The 25,330-nt window shown below is 41.1% G+C and overlaps 1 protein-coding gene across 13 annotated transcripts in view; it reads right to left on the bottom strand.

Annotated features, from left to right (window-relative positions):
- Plch1 (phospholipase C, eta 1) overlaps positions 1 to 25,330 on the bottom strand; it is a 215,574-nt gene that overhangs the window by 78,851 nt on the left and 111,393 nt on the right. For 12 of the 13 annotated variants that reach the window (XM_063281791.1, XM_063281797.1, XM_063281796.1 and 9 more), the window contains 3 exons: positions 10,266 to 10,412; positions 7,818 to 8,063; positions 838 to 965 (listed from right to left, as the gene is read on the bottom strand). In XM_063281791.1, coding sequence (XP_063137861.1) covers positions 838 to 965; positions 7,818 to 8,063; positions 10,266 to 10,412 — 521 coding nt within the window. Of the gene's footprint in view, positions 1 to 837; positions 968 to 7,817; positions 8,064 to 10,265; positions 10,413 to 25,330 lie in introns of those variants that run through there. The other variant, NM_001191707.1, reaches the window with a different exon arrangement.

Raw genomic sequence — 25,330 nt, forward strand, 5'->3', positions numbered from 1 at the left:
ACTATTGGAACACACGGTCCCTGTTGTTTATGCCCTAGCCACAGTAAGAGCAGAGCAGCAAGTGGTAAGAAAAAAAAGGCCTCAAGCATTAAACATTTTTCCTTTTTATGCTTATTATATGTCTAAGGTATTGACCTAGTCACATAAAATGAAAAGGTTTTATAAAACATGGATTGTGCATATGATTTATTTCCAAATAAATACCGTTTTGTAATTTATCTCCTCCTCATTACTAACTGTAATCTGACCTTTGCCCAACACTGCCCACTTCCAAGCACAATCCAGCTGCAAGCTGCAGAGTAAGTTCCAGTCCAGCACCTCCCTCACGGAGTGAGAGGAAAGAGTATCTTGTCTCACACACCGAGAGAGGGCTGAACTCTGACAGAAGCACTTCCGAGCCTCATGGGTTTTCAATCTCAAACGCTTCAGAAACAAAAGAGAGCTCTTGGGGCTTCTGACAGCGCTGTTTTTCTCCTGTTACTAGGTTTTCATTCTAACCCTCACAACAGCCTGTTGGTAGGAAAATGAAGATGAAGCATTTTCATCCTCTCAAAAGGACTTGATCAAGTTCATGCCACTGTTCAAGTGTCAGGAAATATGCTTATAATTAATTGCTCTTGAAAACAGCAACAGCAAACTATTCTAGGGGATGAAATGAGGTACTTAAGTTTATGAAGAATTTTCCCTTCATAAGACATAACGCCTTTCTTTATCAAGAAATAAAATAGCACAGAGCAGGTAAGACCAGCTCCTAACAAGACAGTAGATTTTAATGTGCTTAAGTACATCAGTAATTGCCGTGTTTTACAAAAGGACAAGAAAATTGTGAGCACATACCTGAAACATTTGCCTGACTTTTCTTCGAGGCAGATTGACATTTAGTTTATGCATCAGCTGGTGAATCTCTTCAATATTCAATAAGCCATCACCATTCTTATCAGCCTCCTCAAAGGTCTGCTTCACCCATGTGCAGAAAGGTCAAAGAAAAGTTTTCCTTAGAGTCAAAACTGCTCGCTCATTGAATGACACAATGACACTGAGGAGTCCCTGCAGTGCACAGGCTGCAAAGAGTGCCTGCTGATGACAACAGGAAAGGGCAAAGGGGAAAGGGGGCATGTGCAGGCATGGGTGGCACATGGGTCACAAAACCGGAGCTTTACTAGATGGCTGAAAGGTTTAATTCAAACACTCCAGCCAACCTTATCCAGACTAAGTGTTAAAACTACCGTTGGAAAGCACTGTGCTTCACCACCTCTAAGAAGGCTGCCCTGTGCTCTACTTACCCTGTATAGGACAGAACCTTTGCCCCAGTGACATTACTACACAAGTATTTCTATAGGACTTCACGTGCCATTCTTTTTCTCATGTCCCGACTTCATCTCCACGAGCAACCACGCTACCCTGAATTTTGTTCCTACACAAAGGGTTAGAGGTCTTCCACACCTTTGCTGTGTGTGTTGGAGACAGCATGAGCAGGCAGAGCCTGGCGTTAATGCTAACTCTTGGCTCACAGACCTCGCTATGAGGAAATTTCAAATTTAACAAATCTAGCCTCTGCCTTCTCCTATGCCCCCTCTCTTAGTATGCTTTTGTTTTTATCATCAGGATCTCAACTCTCTTTTCTGTGTCTTACTCTAATATTAAAACAAAAAAAGCAAAAACAAAAACAAACCCTAGACTATCTCATTGCTCCTCACTGTTGCTAGGAAAAAGAGAAAGATTTCAGTCAGAATAGGCAAGAGACTGAAGTGTCAACTCCACACTCTTACAAGCTGATCTAGAATCTCTACTGCCTGCACATGAGGCCTATTTCTACCCTGCATTGCTTCTTTAGCAGTAGATGTGGTAGTCCTTCCCCAACAATTACACACTTCTAATCACAGTCACTAAGCTCACACGTGGGACTCCAAGATGACAATGCAAAGCTGAGTTTAGATCCAAAGAAGTCATACTATGTGCATGGAGACTTACAAGATCCTCAGATACCATGTGCGTAGAGACTTACAAGATCCTCAAATAAATGAGAAAATTAAGTGGATGCATTGAAAAATACCAATTAACGTATAGCATTTTAATATAACATTTTAAAGGTTATGTATGCAAAGAATGTAAAATCGAGCTTCAATGTTTAAAGGATATTGGAAAAGAAAGGGATGAAAGCAATGAAATAGAGAAAGAAAGAAAGAAAGAAAGAAAGAAAGAAAGAAAGAAAGAAAGAAAGAGAGAGAGAAAGAAAGAGAAATAAAACAGAGGATTAGAGTCAGAGAAAAGCATGGGTTTAAATATCAAGAAATGGCAGGGCTGGAGAGAAGGTTCAGCACTTAAGAATGCTGGCTGCTCTTCCATTCATTCACCGGCACCCACAGGAGGCTCCTAACTATCTTAACTCCAGCTCCAAGGGCTCCAGTGTCCTTTCCTAGATACCACAGATCATAGGGACAGACACACACGCAGAAAGAAAAAGCCCATACACAAAATAAATAGAAATTACAATTGAAAAAAGAAAGCAATAAGTGGAGAACAGAAGTGACTCACAGCAGAGGGCCAGTGTGGATAATGTCACCTTAGCAAGCAGGCAACAGTTCTAAAAGATTGTTTTTCTCCCCAGCTCAAACTACCAACCAAGTTTCCAGTGATTACAAACCACCTTTACATTTCCTATGTGGGTCAAATTATGACTGGGGAAGGAAAAGTCTTAGAAAGTAAAAATTATATTATGTGATGAATGAATGAATGAATGCATGAATGAATGGATGCATGAATGAATGAATGCATGAATGAATGAATGAATGAATGCATGCATGAATGAATGAATGAATGCATGAATGAATGAATGCATGCATGCATGCATGAATGAATGAATGAATGAACACAAGGAAGCCATTAACTTACACAATGGATACACTGTGAAAACTTAACAACAGACAGAAGGTAAAATCCTTTCAGATACTTTATAACAAAATCAAGACAGAAGCCCAGCTCTTTGCTTCGTTTCTTATAAAGCTCAGGCAGGAGCTTACTGCATGTTTTACCTAGAGGCTAAAGGGAGAACAGAGAGAGACAAAAAAAAAATACGCAAAGAATTCAAAGGATGATCAGCTCCTACTAACGATTTTTTTTCTGTTTCCTGTACACACAGCACATACGTCTCCCCCTGGAGCTCCATCCTTTTTGATTGGACACTGTTCTGACCACAACATACTCAGCCATATGAGAAAGCAGTGAGTCATGTCCTACAGTGATCTACGAAACTCTTGGGAGGAGATAGGAACAGTCAGTCCTCAGCAGAAGCACATCCTGCAGATAAAAGCTCATTGGGATGGGGGCCGGGCTGCAAGGCTTTACACATATCCATTGCTGGCTTTGACAAGTGCTACAGAGGACAGGGATTGTCGAAGCACAAACAGAATGGAGTCAGAGCAAGAAAAAAACATCGGTCCCGAGTCTACTGATGACACAGCCCCATTACAGTGGGTCGCCAGTGTCACCTCTCAGTGCCCGTTTCTTCCTCTCCAGCATCAGGAAACACAACTAGATAACCATGAGCTCACCGGTAACTTTGACAACCTGTGAAAGGAAAACTCATTATTTCCAGTAAGGTTGCATGTAGAGAAACAGCTGAAAGGCTCCTGGATAAAGCTGTGCTTTGTAACCAAGATATCAGTGCCCAGAAAACCCCCGAACTGATGAATCACTACCGCACACAATATTATGAAGAACAAGTCATTCTACAATGGAAAAAAATCAGAAGAAAGAGGAAATAAATGCCATGGTTGGCGTTTTCCATAACAAAACCATAGGAGAATGCAATTACACCATATTCTTTCACATCACGGCTTCAGCAGGCAGACATTCTGGGAAATGGCTGACACTCAACCTTTTGCTCTTTGCAGACAGCTCATCTCAGGCACAGCTTTCTCCACTCATGGGGCAGCAGAACAAGACCTGCAGGAATGTGCACAGCTCTGGTCCAGTAACACTCTGCTCTCTGCTCGTGCACGGTGAAGCTCAAATGTTAAATAAAGTACATCATCTTTCTCTTAACGTTGCCAACCACTTCAACTCATGCTTAGCTCATAATCCTAGACAACTCAGGAGGTGAACAGCACTCCCCCGCATTCTAACTTATAGTACACATAAGGGGTCACCCTCAGGTGACAACTTCTTTCGCAGTGTCAGGACAAAGTGAGTGGAGAAAGAAACAGGGAACAGGCTGATGGAGTAAAAGGTGAGGTTATACACCGGCACCATTATCTCTGCATGAGGTAGGGTGCTGAGATCTCTGAGTTCATCTATCCAGAGGAAGCAGGAAGAAAGCTGCCAGCCTTCAACACTGCAGTAGCAAGCAGCCTATCAGGGGAGTGCTCACTGTGTGAATACGTCAATTCCTTTACTCTCCATAGTCTCCAATGATGCTCTCCATACCCTCCAGTGAGCAGGCACCAGCACTACGAGCACTGCCATCCTATAGACGCAGACTATGATACAAAAGGGCAGAATCCACCCAAATCTGCACAGTACATGGCTCAACCATGGGGCAAGAAGGACTCAGTTCACACCTTAGGTGGATGGACTTTCTCCTTTAGCCAGCTAAGATTCGTTATAATGATTGATTTGTGAATGTTTAAGTCCTAAGTGAAGTTTAATCTTGAGCATCCTATATTCTTTCTCCTCCATTAATTAAACATATGTCCAATCAAGAATGCCAATCTACAGCTGGAGATATGGCTCAATGGGCAAAGGTCCTTGCTGTCAACACTGGATGTCCAAGCCCTGGTACCCACATTGTAGGAGAGAAGTAACTCATTCGTTCGTGTTGTCCTCTGGCCACTATGAACGTCCACCTTAGTATGAACATACAGTGTCAAATATGCACTCCCAAACACAAGAAAATGTTTAAAATTGTAATGGCAAAATATTATTGTCCTACTTAAAACTTTGTCAATTCTGAAAAAACAGTGTCCTGGTTCAACCCACTTTTTACTGTTTTTCCTACTGTCTATTAATTTCTTCTTTACTCTTCCTTGCCATTCTGGTGCAAATACCAACTGTCTCTAAGCGTCTTGTAAAATAGCTCTCCTGGGCAGTTCAGGTGTGCTTCCTTCCCCGATGACCTGTTTCGAGAATATGAAATTTCTTAGGCACCACATTAATTCAAATGTAAATACTTTCAAGCAACAGAAAACAAAGCAAAACAATAACAACAACAACAACAACAACAACAACAACAGAACCCCACTGACTAATAAAGCAAGGAGAGGATCCTACCATCTGTATCTACCTCTTATCTGTCTACGTAAAGTAGAAGGACTCTGACCTGCAGGGTAAAGGCTCTGAGATTCTCAAGTGAGTTCTAATCAACAGGGCAGGCAAATCGCAGCTTCTGGAATTGAGTGTTTCCCCTCTGACCCTTGCTTTTCCTTGTGTCATATACAACTTTGATTATATTAATGTATCCAGGAATCATATGGTCTAGTGGTGGTCAGACACTAAGAGAAGAGCAGTGACTGTTGACTTAATCCAGCCATCCTCAGAGTGCATTGTTGAATGTCTCTGATTAAAGTTTCCAAGTTTCCCATCCTACCTGTGTGAGGCTGGGTTTTCTTTTGGTTATTAAGCTAAGTACAAAATGGACATGGAAACTCATATGCTTTCTTACATCTGATGTGTGAGGCAATGAAGCAGCAGGATCCTTCAAGTTTTTCCTGCTTTGCTCTGAAAAAATAGAATTTGCCATTCTACCAAAAAATTACTATGATTTTAAACAAATTGATTTTTTATTAGTGCTCTGATTTAGTTTCTAATATGACAAATATCAAAATATACACCTTGTGTTACCATAGCATCATGGCAGTCTTCAAGCAGGAATGGACCTACGATAGGAATTCTGCCCAATGATGGGAGTCATCTCTGGAAAGGGTTCTACACAGGCTTTCACCCCTTCTTCTTCTCTCTCTCATTGGTAAGGTAAAATACTGTTCCCTTGGGCAGGACTGTGTTTGGCACTGCCACCAGAAGATGCTATACCTCCTTTGACCAAGAGGTTGCCAACCAGTTGAGGGACCAAGCCTACATGTTAGGGATGTGGAGTTGGGTCACTGCTGACATTACTGAACCATTGAATTAGCCCTATCCTGGAACTGCCCATCTTAGGTCTCTGTCTCTCTCTCTCTCATGAGAAAGCACCTCTTTACTAAGAGTAACATGGTTTTTGATGCCTGTACCAGAAAGTGTTCCCATTGTTCAGTATTGCTGTTCACTTGGGTTTTTCTGGTTTCTTGTTTCACCAAATGTCAAACCAATAGACCATACCAAGGCAGAGGTGTTTTAAGTCATTAAAGACTCCCACCTGCTGTGAATAGAGATGAAAACCTATGGCTCATCACCTTAGCATTCATACTGTTGAAATCCCCTCCTGGGCGGATTGTGCCCTTTATTTCAACAATAGCCTGTGTGTAGCTCTATAGAATTAATGAGCATGAATTTCTCCTCACTTCCGTATATAAGGATGACCATGGTGGCTGATGGTGGGTGGTCATGATGGTTATTGTTAGTAGTGGTGGTTATTGTTAGTGGTGGTGGTGATGGTAGTGGTGGTGGTAGTGACAAGGAAGACAATGACACCAGGATGTGACATTTTCTCTTACAAAGACATGGACACATATACTTTAAGACCATTAAGGCATAAGGAAGGAAAACAGACCTGGACTAGCCAAATACCCTCACTTTAAAGCAAGGAAACTGAGGTCAGAAAGACCACAGAACATGATCAACTTTACCCAGCAGGAAGGTTCTACTCTGGTATCAGAAAAGAAAGTGGAAAGATTGTGAATCAGTGCTTTCCAGACATGGCAGGGCCATTACACATGTAAATTCGCAATGGCTATGACTGAATGCACAAGTCGTATACAAGATAAAGCCAGCCGAAATGCAAATACCAGTGCAGAAGGACACACAAAGGCCATCCTGAATTGAAGATCTACTGGCAAGTGATTGCTATGAGAGGAGAGAGAGTTAGATTTCTTCAAATGCAGCCCTAAGAAGTCACTCATGTGCCAGTGGATAGCCCTACATCAGAGTACTTAATAGCATCACCAAATGGGCTCGGTGGATTTAAAAAAGCATTCATGTTGTTTGTGGATGAAATAGGGAATGATAGAAGGAAAGATTTAATCAAAAATGTACTCATGTATGAAATTTTCAAACAGTAAATGTACAAAATATAGTGTTTATGTTTAAAAAGAAAGCGGGGAGTGGATCACATAAAGATCACTATATAGAGGGTAAATCTATATAGTGAAATCCCTTCCTCTGTAGTGTGGACCATTTGGAGCCCATGCTGTAATTTCAAAAGGAGAGAAAAGCTGAGAGGTGCTTGGCATAAATGACATAATTAGAACCCAAAAAGTATTTGTTAAATTAATCAAATTTGTGTCATGTCAGGATTTCTTATAGTTCAAATTAGTGCGCCACTAAAAAAATGTAATCATGTCCAGTAGGGACTTCTCTGACTGTAGAGCTACATTCATTTTCTTTAGAATTGTGCTACTGAGTTCACACATGTTTGTCTCCATGGTTTTAATTACTCATACCCTGGGAATGAGAGAAAAAAGGACGAGGACAGCTCAAGAGACAGAAAATCAGACAGCAAGGAGACATGCTTCATATGTCGCAATTATGTGAAGAAGCACTGTGCTTTCTAATCATCGCTTTGTAAACATACACACATGTAAATACACACACACACTCACATACACATATATACTTGAACACTTGGGCACATATAAGCAACTCAAACATGAAGGTCTATAAAGGATATTGGTCATGGGTCCTTTGCCTCTTGGCAAGGGAGTCTTCATCACTGATGCCAGCCATCAGATACTTGAGGCCCGTGATCCAGGTGCGTGCCTCCTCTGGGTTGGAGGTAATGAGGTCCAGGGACTCCATGTGGTTGCCATGGTAGATGGTAAAGCAGCAGCTGGGATCAAAGTTCCCCTCAGCCTGTCTGTGGAAAATTTCAGACTGCCTGCCCTCGGTGACTTTGTAGATGGAATCAATAAGTACTGTAAGGGAAGTGAGACATACAATTAAATGGCAGGTGGAGACATTTATAGGAAATAATTAAGAAACAAGAAATGTAGAATTATTAAAAACATTTTAAAAAAGAAAAAACATTGTCTGAAAGTAATGCTTTTAAGAACCAATGTGCAAAACTGGCTTCAAAAGAAATTTCCTAACGATTTACATTTTGGGGCATTCTTGACAATGTCTTCCCAAGGCAATCATTCTTATAGCATGCTGGGATTCATAGAAAAGAAACAGAAGTGCCTGTCAGGGCAAGAAGACTGGTAGAAAAAGGTGGCTAATAAATATTTCAAATTTATTTACATATTCATGTAGGGAAATGTGCACAAAACCTAGAATTAAATGGATTTTTTGACAAATATTTAAGGTGGTTAGAAAATAAATAGGAAGTAGATTAATGTGACTCACAGGGGAAATATTGAGACAGCTCGGCTTGGAAAAGTGGGAAGGAACAAGGTGTCTCCCAGGAGGAGGGGGCAGGATAGACAGAAACACTAGGCCCACTGCAAGGATTGGACCTAAAATGCTCAGGAGACAGAAGGGTGAGAGACGAAGTGAAGAGATAGACAAAGGCTAGGTCTCAGGGAGGCTGGGATAACAGGCAGAGAGTGACATTATTCAGGAAGTCTAGCAGAAAGTCATGCTGCTTATGTATTTTAAAGAAAGAATCTGAAATGTTTCATATCCGATTGGCTGCTCTCTACCCAATCCCTCATTCTGCCTCAAGGTCCAGGTTTCAGTTGTACTTTGGTATCAATTCATTCCCTTCGCGACTTACTGAGAAATCAGCTGATGTCCAGCCCAGGAAAAGTCCTAGCAGATCTAAACTATTGGGAGGAAGAAGAGGAGGAGGAGGAAGAGGAAAAGGAGAAAGAGAAAGGGAAGGAGAAGGAAGATAGAGGAGGAAGGTGAGGAGGGAGATGGGTCCCTATCTATTTTACATTTTATTGTGTATGTCAGAGGAGCTGAGCTTATGTTACTGTGGATTGCATTGTCAGCACCAGGGACAGAGCTGAGAGCATTGCTGGGAACAGAGTCAGAAACAAACCATCCCATGCTTGGTCCTGAGTTCCTTGTTAAAGAGGATAATATACTTATTTTTAATGTAAGATTATACTTTAAATAGAGTCTCTGTGTCTGATGAAGACAGAGGAGGCTAGTAAAATGAAGGTGGGTTAGAAGGCTCTGTGATAGGCTACCAGAAAGGCAGAGAGATTCTCAACCAATGACATTAATGTAAAACAGGAAGAAATGAGCTGAGAGCTACCACAGAGGATTCAACATGAACTCTGTGTTAAATCCAGGTGTCTATAATAGTTGCAGTGCCAGCATGTTTGATTAAGAGGTAACCCAGATACCAGACACAACATCATTGCTCTGTATATCTTGGAGAGTATGGAAAAATGGTATTGGAACAAATGGCCTGAATAAGGAAGAGCCCCAGTCACCCAATAGGAATAGGTAGCATCCAATCAGCAGCAGCTCAGACAGAACAAAAAGTCAGAAGATAAAAGTCAATTTTCTCCCTCCTGGAGCTCAGACACTTATCTTCTTGTGCCCAATGGAATCAAACCTTCGTGGTCTTGAGCCCTTGAAGTATGATATTTGAATGTACAGCACTGAGGAAGCTCAGGCTTTTACCTAGAGCTGAGGTCACATGATCTCCCCTCGTCATAGGCCCTGAGACGTGGGCTAAGCCATGCCACTGATTTCTGTCGTTGTCCTGTTGACAGTGGGCACATACGCCACAGCAGCGCTTAACCTCTATAAACACAGAAGTCATTTCCCCTAATAAATCTCATCTGCCTATGCCTACCCAAGTAGCTACCCATCGACTAGCTCTGCTTCTCTGGAGTCCATTTGGATTTATAGTTTTACAGGAAAAGTCTCAAGCTGTGAAACCTGATATCCCAATTTAAAGTAAAAACATGATGGATCTCCAATATAGGGGAAATATTAGCATTTTAGCGTTTATGGACAAGAAAGCCTTCATGGATTTCCATTCCCTGGGGACTCATTGCCATTTATTGTTTTATAATCAACAGACTCCAAAACATGTAATAGTATGACAGTTCTACAAATAGGAAGCTTCCACAAAGCCTGCTGCCCAGCAGCACCCATGTGTCCCCATACAAGACTATTCTGTCAACCAAAGCAAAGAATTCAAAGGTTGGTTTTACTTTTTGCCTTCTCACTCTTCCTAGAGGGTCGCCATCGAAGGCGGGTCCGGTGTTCATCCAGGTAAAAGAGGCGAACGAGACCTTTGGTGCCACGCTTCAGCTTGATCATCTGTGTCCCGGACTGCATTACACTCATGCATCTTTCAACTGCAAGAGATCAGAGCACATTCAGCTGTAGCAGCACACAGTGCAAGTGCATACTGGCATGCAGAAGAGTCAAAAGAAATACCGATCCATTCCAAGACCCCAAGGATCAGACAACACACTTGGCAGAGGTAACCTGAAAACAGACTTGTTAAGGAATGAATTGGTCAAGTTTAAACCGGTAAAAGTCTTTACAATAAAAGTAAATTTTTGGTGTTTTGGGACACGCAAGTCTCTGGCTGTGGCGTACGTTGTCCTGAACTTCTTGTGTAGTTCACTGTGGCCTTAACTCACAGAAACCTCTTGCCTCAGTCTCCTAAGTGCTAGGTTACACAAATGAGCCATCACACTAGGCTTGGATGGTAATTATGGTTGTTGCCAGCATTTTCTGTGCAAGGACCTCGTGCACATTAAGTGAACATAAAACCTTGCCTCTTTCAGAAATGAATTCTACTTCCTGATAAATAGCATATTGCTCTTGCACAAATCTATCTTTTGTTGGTTGTTTTTCTTTCTGTCTGCATAAGACTAATGAAGAATTGATAGAGTTATATTTCTAAAGATAGTTTTCAAGCATGAAATCTTGTAAGCTTTCATACAACCAACTATATAAACCACCCATTAAGATGCTCTAAAATGCAACCAAAAAAAAAAAAAAAAAAAAACCAAGATTACACAAGGCCAGTTGTTAAATGATGATTCCATGTGTGTTCATGCTATTTTATGTGTTTGGTAAGTTGAATACATGTTTTATGTAATCAATAAACAAGTTTTCACAAGCGTTGTTGAATGTAAGCTGCTGAGATTTTCCGTCTAGAGGAAGAATAACTTGCAAAGTTAATTTAGTTAATAGTCTAACCACTTACATCTACCTTCAATCTCTCATTTATACCCGGTGTGTATTGAGATCAATATTCCTGGAAATAGGCATCTGTTGATTTCCTCATTTCCCCAGGTACAGTAAAGCTGGCCTACTTTTTCTCTAGAGACACTCCACACTGATTTTGTGCATCTTTGGTGGCCTGTCAATCACCCGTCCATGGAACCAGCACCTAACTTAAGCTTAGAGCAAATGGACTTTTTCTGAAGGAACTCGAAGCTCAAGTGGATGAGTGAGTAAACTGGCTTGGGTCATTTTGACAACTGAGCTCTGCGGTATGAATCTGATTGGTCTCCCCAAGAGGTCACAGCTGTCATGTTTCTTGCACTAAAAATGGCAAAGGACTACATCATCTCCTGACTTCTGCAAGATTTTTCAAAATATTCCTTTTCATTTTATTAGCCAGAAATAGAGTACTTGACATATCTAGCTGAGTGTTTGCTTCGTCAAGCAGATGCCATGAGAAGTGAATTGTTTTAAATGACTAAACAAAACAAAAACAAAAAAGAAACAAAACAAAACAACAGCAATAACAAAAAACCCCTTCAGCAGCAATGTGAAGGTCAAGTGTGGGCTCATCCGTCTTTGGGGTGGAGAGCAGAGTGGGAGGAGAAGATGAGGAAAAAAAAGGAAAGAACGCACAGAAATTTAAACTGCAAGCCATAAAGCAAACCACAAAACTTGCGGTTGGGGTTCACAGAAATCAGTTAAGTCTACCTGCCATCAAGTGCCATCCATTGTAGCAATAAAAGCTAAAAAACTCTTTTGTTTTGTTTTGCTTTGCTTTGTTTGAATTTGCCAGAACAAATTTTATTTGCAGTGTTTATCTGGATATTGCACCTATTGTGTTTGGGTTTATGTTTTAGCCCTCAAGCAAAATTGTATTCTTCTCTGTAAGGAGCCAGTTCCGTTCAGGACCCACTATTGACACACACCCAAGTTGCAACATTAACATCATATCTGATATCTGAAGTTACACATAAATTTAAGTTAAACATTTTATAGAAATATTAAAAATTCAAGTCACACAGGGGTTGGGGATTTAGCTCAGTGGTAGAGCGCTTCCCTAGGAAGCACAAGGCCCTGGGTTCGGTCCCCAGCTCCGAAAAAAAGAACCAAAAAAAAAAATTCAAGTCACACAAAATTTAAAGCCTATTAAAAGTTTTGATAGTACTTCTGTACCCACCTGTGCGAGAACTAAGAAATGTAATGAACTCTGTACTGATAAAATAATAAACTTATTTAGAAGTTACCTAACTGTAGCAATCTAGCAGCCCAGAAATCTACTATTGTTTTATGATGAGGAGCAGCAGCAGCCGATTCTGCTGCGTCCCAAGGGTAGCCATCTTTGATGATTTGTTCAATAGTGTGCTGCAACAAACACCTTGCTGATTTGTACGCAATGGTTTTGTGATATTTTTCAGTATGTGTACTGTTCTGGCTGTGGTAATGCACCATAAAGTTAACTCACAGTGAAAAATGGTGAAACCTGCCAAAAGAAGGCTGCATTTCAGGTAGAAAAAAATATTTACAAATTGCTGGAACATGTAACATCAGCTTTTGATTTGGTAGAGTGGACATGTTCCAGCTTAACGACCTGGTGAAACTGCCTTAGCGTCGGGGATTTCAGAAAAGACAGGAAGATAGGTATTGGCTGAAAAAGTCACATTTTGGCTCACGTTCTGGAGGCTTTCTGTTAATTTGGTCAATTTGGTTAATTTGGCTTTCTGTTACTGTGGCAATGTGGAACGAAGGGGCCAGATGGTGGAAGGGAAGGTTCTGAGGCAACCTCTCGCTTTGGCGACAGGGAGAGTGGTATATCCATGGTGGGTAACGTTTCTAGCATGCCAGGGATCATAGACTGGGACTCCTGCATGTTACCTCAGTTCACATATTGACCACTTCACATCAGGAGTTAAACAGTCAGAAAAGTGAGGCTTTTCAAAGGATCAAAACAAGGCCATCAAGTCAAAAGAACCAATACAGCCTGAGAAGAGCCTCTCTGAGGGGTTCTCTAATGGCAGTGATGCTGATCACGGATTATGTCCACTCACACAGGCTTCCAGAGCAAACTCCTGTCCTGAACACAGGGCTGTCATGAGATATCTGTAGCACAGGAGGCAGAGGCTTTGGCTTCAACCATTCAAATTTCAGCAATATGGAACATTCGGGAAGTTATTTGGTAGTGTTATTCAGATCCATGGATAGGAACACCAATGGCATCTGCCCAAAAATGGATTGTAGCACAGCTCTGACACCCAGTACTTGTGTGACTTCAGTATGATGCTCCTATGCCCCAGGCTTTCTTCTCTATATGATGTATAATCCTAACATTTACCTCTCAAATTATGAACTAATCTGTGTGTGTAATACTGAAAACTGCCTGGCATATTATAAACACATAAGCAACTATCTTTAAAATCTTTGAACACAAAGGTCAAGTCAGAATTAAAACAGGAATGCTGTGCAAGCCATGGAAAAGTAGAGTGGGCTGGACTGGGGAGACAGTGGTCTCAGAGAGCATCAATGAAGACTAAGGGGCAAGAAAGTTAAAAGTATCAAACCTTCGGCAGAGTCACTCACTCAGAAGGCAAGCAGTAGATAAGGCTGTCTGCATGAGGCTGGGGTGGTGGTAGAATGAGATTTTTGATTCACAGGCAACAATCATCAGCTATTTCTGAGCAGATGATTAGCCAGACTCACATAATTCAGTTCAGAAGTCTGTCTCTTTGGAGATAGAAAATACATTGTTCAAACCAAAGTGAAATTTTAATTTAATGTATTTAATTACCGAACCATCCTCACACCTGACAGCGAGGACTGTGTGTGCATCTGAATCAGTGTCTACTGTCTTCATACCATTTATTTGCCATTGTTTAGGTAAGTTACACACGCATGCACGCACACATGCACACACATGCACCACGAAGAGGGGTGGAGAGAGCTCATGTGTTAAAGCCTTGGTTGTCAATCTCAAGCAATTACTGGGGTGTTGCTAGAGGAACCTCTGAGAGGAGGGGCCTAGCAGGTCATTGAGGACATGGCCCTAAAGAGGTCTGTAGGTCCCCATCTCTTCCTTTGCACTCCATGGATTACAATGTGTGCAGTTTCATCCTGCTGCGCATGCCTACCATGATATGCTGTCTTGCCCCAAACCCAAAACAAATGGACCAACCAAGCACGGGTTGAAATTCCTAAAACCCTAGTTAAGATAACTCCCACCTTTTGAGAAGCTTTGTCTCTGGCACTCACTACAGAAAATAAAGATAACACACTTCCCCTTTGTTCCTTCTCTCTCTCTGTCCTAAAAGGGGACTTCCACCTCCACACTTCAGCAGGAATGGCACAGGGGGTCAAGAGCAAATAGAGTCACTTTATTTCACAAATGTTCTCTTCCCGTTGACAAGTATCACCAAGATAACTTCAACATTTTGGAACAATTGAATTCAGTCACTCAGTAAGGCTATATCGGCACAATATATTGAATGTTCATCTAACTGCACATTTATTTACCTACTCAGCCTTGGGTATCACATGACCTAAGACTTCAAGTCGTCTGCTGCAGTGGACATACGCATGTGATTACAAGATATTTGGTCGTCAGAGTCTGAATAACGGAAAACCTAAATTGCTTGTGCATCTGCTTTCTGCTACCTCCCTGATTGTTTCCTATCACCAGAAAAGTGACTTGGTTAAAGTTAAGCAGACAGGAACAGTCCAGTCAAGTTTTAAGAGCCATGGATGGAGTCCACCTTTCTCAGCCCTTAAACCTGACGGCCATTTGCAGGCACAAAGCTAAGCAAATAAGGACACTAAGTCATTACTTGTAACACATTGTAGTTAGCAAAAGTAACCAATGATGAATACAAAATATTCTCCCAGTCTTATCAAAATTATTTGTGTCAACATAAGCCAATCTTCATGTTCTGCTTTTAGTAAAGATGGGTAGGACAGTTACCACCCTACATATGAATGGACAACATAAACCCCATTTGTCTCCATTTAAGGACCAGGCCTGATTTCGAAAAGAAGACCATAAGGCACCAGCTCCAGGAACAAATCATAAAGACCAGAAACAAGGTCCTAAACCCCCCCTCCCAAAGAACAGCCTGGGGATAACCACAAAAATGGGGAAATATCTCAGGATGGGCCATCTGTACTGGGCAGCCCTATGTCCTCCTATGGTTAAACATTTATGACAAGGAATGCAGACCATTGATCACCTGTGACCCTTAGAACCCATCAATGAAGTTTTAGATACCTAATTCTTCTAGAGAGTTCTCCCAGTGGAAGAGGAACCCCTCTGTCTGGGGTCCCCATTTTGGAGAATGGTTGGCTGCTGCTTGCGGTTGTTCCTGCAGAATAAATTCTCTTTGTGTTTGAATACTATCTGAATCGAGGGTCTTCCTTTAGTGACTTTCAGTCCCTTACACATAAAAGTCAGCCTCTACTCATGCTAGATTGGAAGAGAACTGAAAGTGGATTTAAGAGACTTCACACGGGCAGGAGACATAGCTAACAGGTTCAGAGCACTTGCAGCTTGCTCTTCCAAAAGACCTATATTTGGATCTCAGAACCCATGTCAGGCAGCTCATATGTGCCCATAACTCCAGTGCCAAGGGGTCTAATAGCCTTCTCTGGTCTCTGAAGGCACATGAACACATGTGGCTGGTACACACACACACACACACACACACACACACACACACACTCATGCACACACGCACAAATAAAAAATTAGATCTTAAAGAGAGAGGAAAGTAGAAGAAAGAGAAGTGAGGAGAGAGAGAGAGACAGAAAGTCAGAGAGAGACAGAGAGAGAGACAGAGAGAGACAGAGAGACAGAGAGACAGAGACAGAGACAGAGACAGAGAGACAGAGAAAGATTGAGCCACAAATGGCAGGGAAGCCAAAAGAACACAAAGCCTTTACTGGGGGTAAACAATGGCTGCAGCCCCAGGAGAGTTATGTCCTCTGCTGGAGATTCCCCACAAATGGTCACAAAACTCAGACTATAAACTGAGGGAGCTAACAATGTATGCAAAAATCTCTTTGATCCTACACAGTAGAGTTTTAAACAGTAGAGTTAGAAAACAAGTTTATTTGGCTACAATCCAGGAACATGCAAGGATATTGAATGAGAAATACCCAAGGCCCCTTGCACACTGTTTTTATCTGCTAAATCCATAAGCATAAACTTGCTCTTCCGGTTGAAATCAGAGTACTTAAGCCATTGGCACTCTGCTTTTGCATTTGTATCATAAAGCAGCTTTCCATGTTTCTACAGACTTTATAATTATCATCTTAATGACTGCCTACCAATTGCATAAATATTTAAAGAGCAGAACATATGAGTGGAGGACTGTCTTAACTTTATTACATAATTAAGAGTTTTGAAACTCTCACAAAGTCTCAGTTATAAAATGAAAAGCATAATAACCTTTTAAAGCATTAAATAAATCTTTGATGGAACAATTAGTTTAAAATACAGAAAATTTCCCTAAGGGTTTCCAAATCACAGAGCAGATGGTGTGTGTGTGTGTGTGTGTGTGTGTGTGTGTGTGTGTGTGTGTGTGTGTGTGTAAGTAAATAAATACTACTTCTATCCAGATGTGGCAATGCATGCCTATAAGTCCACCAATTAGGAGGTAGAGAAATTTTGAATTTGAGATCAGCTTGGGCCTTAGCACTCACAACAGAGCAGCTAAACACACAAACCCACGGTGATTATGAAACCATGCAAAGACTGCACAAGCTCAAGTCAGACAAAACCCCAAGAGAGGGGACTCCGAAGTCCCACCTCTAACTGAGGTGGGTATTTGGCATTTGGCATTTGGCAGCTATCAGGAAAGGGACAAATAATTTTCTTTCATGGTATGATATCTGGTATATTAACCACACAGACCGACACCCAAGCAGGCGGATACACACTGAACTCAATGGGTTAAGGAGGTGAACGGTGGATCCAGTAGGAGTTGGGGGAAGGTGATGAACACAATCAAAATTCACAGTATGAAATTCTCAAAGGATAAAAGTGTTCTTTAAAAGAATCCATTGTGGGGGCTGGGGATTTAGCTCAGTGGTAGAGCGCTTACCTAGGAAGCGCAAGGCCCTGGGTTCGGTCCCCAGCTCCGAAAAAAAAAAGAACCAAAAAAAAAAAAAAAAAAGAATCCATTGTGATCTGTGTTGAGGAGACATGCTAGAGAGCTGGGACAGGGAATTGTTAAAGAACGTGTCCAGTGGAATGATTGGAAAGGGTAAGATTAACAAAAATGAAGTATATGAAAGAGCTATGTGGGAACCTATGATCTTGTAACTAAAGGAAAAATATATAGTAGAGGAGACAGCGGGACACGTTATGAACAAACAGGGAGGGACAGTGAGAACTGAGGCAAAGAAAGAAAGGAACTCAGATTAACCAACTAAAGGATGTATAAAGAACCCTTATAAAAACACACTAGTTTTGTAAGCTAATTAAAAACATTTTTTAAAAGCAGTTTGAACAGTATTACCCCATATGGGTGAGTGATGCTGCTCTCAGAAGGCATGGGTTATTAAATGAAACTCTAAGTGCCAGGCACTGGTTACTTTCTACAAATTATTGGCCAGTGAGGGAGGGGGTAGGAGGTGTCCCAGAGGCATCAACACAACACTGAAGACACCACACATTTATGTTTTAGGATATAGAGAAATCAATTTGGAACTAGCCAGGAAACTCTCTCCTTGCTGGCTAGCTTTCATAATGCTACAAGACACTATGGAGGATACTGGTGGAGAGAAAGACATCACTGGTCTTACCTAGCACTTGACCCCCTATGCCTCAATTTGGATCTGCAATGCAAGATGGGAAGATGGTTCATGGAGGTAATCAACAGTTATCTTGGTTAGATATGAGTGCTACTACACAAAAGGGCAATATTGCTTGGCACTATAAAAATGATCAAAACACTTAGAGGGGCCATAGGCCTTAACTGGGGTGGAAGGGAGGGAAGGGGAGACTTCCTATTGTTGTTTTGCTAAATACTCAAGTTGTCAAACTGCCTTCTAGATATTTATGTTTGTATCCATAGATTTGTGCTGTTCTTAACCTTGGTCAGAGAAATTTATTATATTAGGTAGTCGTTAATGTAGAGACTCATAACTGGTCAAAGGGCTGAGAATAAAGACTCAGGGTGCTCAGCTGTAGATGGATTATCTATATCCAAGCACCCAGACCCTAAGGCTCAGAGAGCACAGCAGAAAGAATGTAGGAGCAAGAGCATGAGGAGGTGTGCAAAGAAATGTTGTCTTCTGCATGTGACACTCACAAACTCCTAGTGGTGGTGGTGACATAAGGCAATGCCATTTAAAACTCCCAACATGGATGACAGAGGGAACAAGAAAAACTGAGAAGCTGCTGGGAGCTGATGACTACTGAGACAAGAAGAGCTACTCTTTTAAGAGGGTCTGGTAGGTTGCCCGTGCCCCAGTGAGATCCTACACCCATGGCAGCTCTAATTGGTTTTGGTGAGTTAAAACAACACCAATGATGATGATGATGATGGTGACAATTTCTTAAAGGCATAAAGTTGGGAGAGAGATATGCTGATGGAGAAGTTCTCGGGGGAGGACTGGAGGGGAGACAAGAAGTTGAATAGATCGAGATGCATTGTATACATGTATGAAGTTATCAAATAATATATCTAAAATACTTTCAAAGTGCTTGTTTACAAGTATGGCGACCTAACTCTAATCTCACTTGAATGAATGAAGTGACTGCTGAAAGTTGCCTCTGAACTCCAGATGTACACTGGGCCAAAGATGCCCACATTCACCTATACCATCCTCATCACACAGTAGTAACAAGAAAATATTCACATATACAGCGTTAATATATTCATGAAAATGTATGATTAAGTGGAAGTTTTCAAAGAATTATCAGTAATTCTAAGAGCTCTATTGAGGTATGGCATTTGTGATAAAATTTGCCTGTTTTAAATATGTCATTCAGTGATTTTTATATATGCAGAATGTGCAGCTATCTAATAATTTTATTCTGCTTTTTTGAGACAAGCTCTCACCACATAATCCTGTCTGGACTGAAAATCACCACGGAGATCAGGCTGGCCTCAAACTGAAGGGATCTACCTGACTCTTCCTCCTAAGCACAACATACCTAGAAATAATTAATTTTAAAAAACATTTCTATCATCCCAAGAAGAAATCTCAGACCATTAGAGTCATTCCCCACTTTCATACACTAACAACCACCATCCTGACTTGTGACTCATTCTTCCCTGTACATTTTATACACAAGGACTTCAGTTTTACTGGTGCACAGCTTCTTTCCCATAGCATAATGTTTCCAATAGTGTTGTGCTTTGACTTGTTGTCCTTCTCCATGTCAACCCAGATCACACTAAAGTCTTTCAATGACAGGGAAAAATGACCCTGAACAGGAACTGCTGGATACATATCATGGACATAATAGAGCACTGTGCAAGTATAGGACTCATTATGAACTGGTATGAAGTAACCTCTAGGAGACAGGAAAAAGGAAACATGAAAAGAAGCAATGTATGTTAACTTTGTGTTAGAGAGGGGGGTGCGCTACAAAAAAAATAAAGTTAGCTAAGCTGAGCATTGTGGCACATGTCTGTAATCCTAGTACTTCGGAGGCAGATGCAAGAGGATTAACGTCATTCTCAGCTACATAAAGAAGCTAAGGCCATGGCATGAGACCCTATAACACACACACACACACACACACACACACACACACACACACACACGTGTGTGTGTGTGCATGGGGGCAGGAAGAAAGAATGTTCTGTATAGTTATGGTTGTATAGTATGCTCCCATTGTCAGAAGAGAGAAACACAAGCTTAAGCTAAATAAAAATGGCACCCCTTAGCTGTCTGTCAGCAAGGGACTCCATTAGGAAAGAAGTAGTCATCTGTTAATATCCTACATATGTAAAATTACAATTGAGTTAGCAAGGATACAAAGGTGAAAGAAAAGCAAATACATATCTATGCACACTCATAAAGTCTACACACATCTGCAGGTCTGTGCATCTGCCTGTTTTTGCACTTAAATTAATTTCCTATCTTTGTCCTTTGCCAAAAAGCAAAGCCATCTCTATTCCAGTAGTCACCTTGAGACAGATTTGAACACACAAGATCATGACCGAACCCTACTTTTATTCTGATAAGCTGACCATCACACTACATTAGCAGGCAATAGAAAATAAACAGTAACAGCAGAAATCTCTGACCTTTGCAAGGAGCCCCTTTTCAGTCAAAAAGAACATGAAAAAAATGAGTGAATTTCTTCCCAGGCTTCACAGATTGGAGTAAATCTCAGTCACTGAAAGAGATTGGCTGCTGAAAACAATATCATTTCCATGCAAAAAACAAAAACAAAACAAAAAACAAACAAACAAAAAACAAAAAAACCAATAATACAGGCAGTGGCCTAAATAGGAAAGAGAGGGACATTTCCTTAAATCATTGCAAGGGAAGTAGAAAGCTTATCTGTAGAATCCTCAACACAATCCAAAAGCCTATTCTGGTAGGGTAGGTGCCGGGCAGTACAGTTATCCAGCACTGCAGCTGCCCACAGAGAAAAGTGTCAGGAGAAGGGCAAGAAGGGCTCTTGTCCCAGGCCAGCCACTAACTGGCTTTGTGATTTTCCAGAAGGTCATGGAGTAGCCTTTCTTGAATCTAAAAGAGCATTTTCCTATAAAACAGCTGAGCTCTTTGTGTAAATGTTATTTTCTTTCAATCAAAGTTCCAGGGTTTCTGAAAAGCTTTTAGAATGATTACAGGGGGCCAAGGGGCTGCCATTTCACTGTCTTAGTAGAGATTGAATTTTCAAAATGAGGTTTATGTATGAAATATAATAGCTCTTCATAGGGAATGGCTTCATTTTGAGAGCTACCCCTTGTCATTCACAGGCCTTCAAAACAAACAACCTAGGAATATCTGAATTCACAACAACCATGGGGAGCTCAGCCCAAGGCAAGAGTTTTTCTACTGAATAGCAAACAGTGTGAAGTACATTGATCCCCATCCCACGCTCCATCCCCTTCCCTTGACCTACTCACTCCCATAGAGAAGATAAGATTGTTCTAAAGCTTAGTATAAACTAATTGATCATCAAAAATATTTCAGAAATTGTCTGCAAGCTTTATATGCACAATGCAAGTAGATAAATATATTTGAGATTTGGGTCAAAGAAAGAAATTAGTAAGTAAATCTTTAAATGGCATGACCTTTTTTGTTTACCTTTTTGTGGAATGAAAACATTCCACCTAACATTTTTCTTTTTAATTAGGTCTATTTCCTATACAATAATTGTTCTGTTCCAAGATTTTTAGCCCTGATAAGCAAATGAAATACAAATCAGAATGTATTACAATATAATTTTGTTAATTGTATTTAATGCTATTCCATGGGAAAAATAATACAAACTACAAAACATTACATTTAGTGCCATATAACATGTAAAGTTTTCTATTTGAATACAAGATCAGAAGTGACCCTCCAACATGGTTTTTAATAGACTTTATTTTTAAAAAGAAACACTGACTCTGTTCCATCATTGTTAGATGATACGATAATTTTCTGGATATTTGGGGACAAAATTCATATGTCACAATAAATGCTGGCCTTTGTGTATAAAGAGTATCGCCATCTAACAAGGCTTATTCATCATTCTTACACTTGCTATGTAAAAGACTCACAGAAAGACATTCTTCAATACATTAAGCATTAGCTGCAGCATATGCCAATCAAATCAGAATCTCTTGGGATAGGCCTGGGCATTTGATATGTTTACAGGTTGGGTTGAGCTTCCTAGAGGTGTGCTGTGCATCCAGTGCTATGTATTATCTCACTTATTCCTAATAAGACCACTATGATGTTAGTGGAGGTTCATAATTGCCATTCTGTTAGGAATAGAGGAAACAAATTCTAAGGAGTGAAGACCCTGCCTGATGCCAAAACGCCAATAAATGACCATGACAAAGGTTGGAATCAGATTCTATCCCACCACATAAAACATCCAATTTCAAGACCTATCTAGGCCTCTAGCTGGCTAGTGATTGGTCAGTTTTACCAGCAGTCATTATTCCAATATCCTGGAAGAAAGGTGGTTTATAAGGCCCAACTTTTACACATTAAGAAATGAGAGCTGAGGTAGTTCAAATGCTCTCCCAATAGGCTCATGTATCTGAATACTTTGTCCTCAGTTGGTGGCTCTAGATGGGAGGTTTAGGAGGTTTGGTCCTGCTGGGGAAATATGTCATTGGCAGCAGGCTTTGAGAATTAAGGACTCAAACCATCTCTAGATTGTTCTCTCTGTTTCATGCTTCTACAGTTCAAGATGTGATCTCTCCAGCTGCTACTCCAGTTGCTATACCTGCCACTTTCCTTCACTGATGGACACTTACCCCTTTGGAACCATAAGCCCAAATGAACTCTCCTATAAATTGTCGTACTCACGGTATTTTAGCATAGAAACAGAAACATAATTAATACAGTATTACTATTACTTCATAGAAATGACAAGATAAAGTATGCAAACATTACAGTAAAATTGGTGGTAGGGTGAGGGAAAAGAGTACTAATTAGTAAGGAGAGCTAGACATGATAGCCTTCTTACCAGTTTCCTAGAGGAATGTGAATGGAGGATAGTAAGCTTAAGATGAATCTGGGGCACATAGTAAAACTCTAACTTAGGAAAGAGAAGGCAGAATGAACTGAGGTAGGAGAGGATTATTATGACCCCCTGAGGACAGAGGATCTGAGCCTGACTTTTGAGGGACACACAGAATGCTTAGTGTCTTATCATCTCTGTTCTTTTGGCTCTCTGCATACTTTTTTCCTCCCAATTAGAGTGTGCCAATGGTGGCTCTGATAATTTTAAATTTATTAGGGGAACTCTGTCACCATATTTTAAAAATAATTTAGACCTAGAGGCGGAAAGCCTACGGCAAGTTAAGGTCCTAGAGTGGTAGCTCTTCTGGAAGACCCAAGTTTGATTCCCAGCACCCAGGTGGTTGTGTATACCCATCAGTAACTCCAGTTTCCACAGATCAAAAGCCCCCTTCTGGCCTCTGCAGGCAAAGAACCTCATGCAGGCAAAACACCCACACACATAAAAATGTAAAAAATGAGAAGACATTTGTTGAGAGTGCAGATGGATCCAAGGCTTTCTCAGAGGCCTTGTTGAAAAGACAAAGGGAGCAGAGTTCTTTATCCTAGTCCAGGGACAGACTTGGCAAGATCTAATCTGCAACTGGGACCAGGGTCTCTAAAAATTAAGGTTCTAGTTCCTGAAAATCCCTGAGAAGACAGGAGGTTTTTTTTGGTTCTTTTTTTTTTTTAAGACAGGAGTTTTTAGACCCAAGCCCACTGTTATTGGTCCCAGACACCATCGAGATATCCTGTGTTCTCCCTGTACAACAGTGTTTGATTAGCTTCCTGCTAATTGTATGGTAGCCCCATCATATGAGAGCTTTCCTCTGACTCTGGCCCTTGTACCCCTGCAAATAGTATATAAGATGTTGTACTTCTTAACGAGCTTGTTTGGCATAAGACATAACTTCCATAAGAACTCCTGAGCACACATGTTCTGTCTCCTTTATCTCTGATTCCCTGGCCCTTCCTCCTGAGGATCTTGTCCCTGAAAAAATGATCTGCTCCAGGTCACAGTTTAATTACAGAAAGGCATTAGACTTGGGCTAGGGAAATGGCTCAACTGCTTGTTGGATAAGCACGAGAATCTGAGTTCATATTTCTAGCATCTTCATTAAAACAAAACATATACCAGAGGCATTGGTATATACCCGTATACTTGTAACCCCACCATTGGGGAAACAAAGGCAAGAAGGCAAGACGATCTTAGAGGCTTACTGGCTAGCCTGGCTAGGTGAGCTCCAGGCTGACACAACCTGGGCACAAGTTAGGAGCCTTGTGTCAAACAAATAAGATGAGTGCAACATAGGCAAACATCTGACATTGACCTGAAACCTCAAAACATACACATGGGCATTACACCAGTACACACACACACACATGTATACACACATACATACACAAACACATACACACAAATACTCGACATATGCCATACATTCACACACAACATACACACACACACAAATGCTCAACATATGCCACATATACACACATAACATATATACCATACACACACACACACACACACACACACACACACACACCCCAAATAAACACTGAATAAAATTTAAAAAGTAGAAATTAAAACTTTTCCTAATTGAAAGCCAGTGTGGTGGTCTGAACAGGAATGGTGCCCACAGATTTGAATGGCTCATAGATTTGAATGCTAGCTCACCGGGGAGTCTCCATTAGAAGGTATGGCCTTGTTAGAGAGAGTATTTCACTAGTGGGTACACTCTGGGGTTTCAGAAACCCAAACCAGTCCCAGTGTCTCTGTCTGTCTCTCTGCTGCCTGAAATCTGTCTAGATAATTCTTAGCTACCTCTCCAGCAGCAAGTCTGACTGTGTGTCCCAAGCTTGTTCCCATGCTGATAACAGATGGAGCCTCTGAAACTGTAAGCAACCTCCGATTAAATGCTTTTCTTTATAAGAGTTGCCCTTCACACGGAGACTTTTCACAGCAATAGAACACTGGCTAAGACAGATGTTGGTGTCAGGGACTGGGGCATTGCTGTGATAGGCTTGACCATGTTTTTGTTTAGAGAAATACAGAACACTTGGGGACTTTGGACAAGAACAGCAACTGGACATTGTAAGTAAGGCCTAATGAGCCACCCTAGTAGAAGTATGGGAGTCCAGTGAACTAGATTGTTGGGGGGAGGGCGGCAAGGGGGGAGGATGGGGAGGGGAACACCCATAAAGAAGGGGAGGGGGAGGGGGATGTTTGCCCGGAAACCGGGAAAGGGAATAACACTCAAAATGTATATAAGAAATACTCAAGTTAATAAAAAAAAAAAAGTATTGGAGTCAGTGGTGCTGGGGTTGATTTGAACTGTGAGGGCCCAGGTCAAGAAGT

Source organism: Rattus norvegicus, chromosome 2 (assembly GCF_036323735.1).
Source record: "Rattus norvegicus strain BN/NHsdMcwi chromosome 2, GRCr8, whole genome shotgun sequence".
In the NCBI taxonomy this organism is placed as follows: Eukaryota; Metazoa; Chordata; class Mammalia; order Rodentia; family Muridae; genus Rattus; species Rattus norvegicus.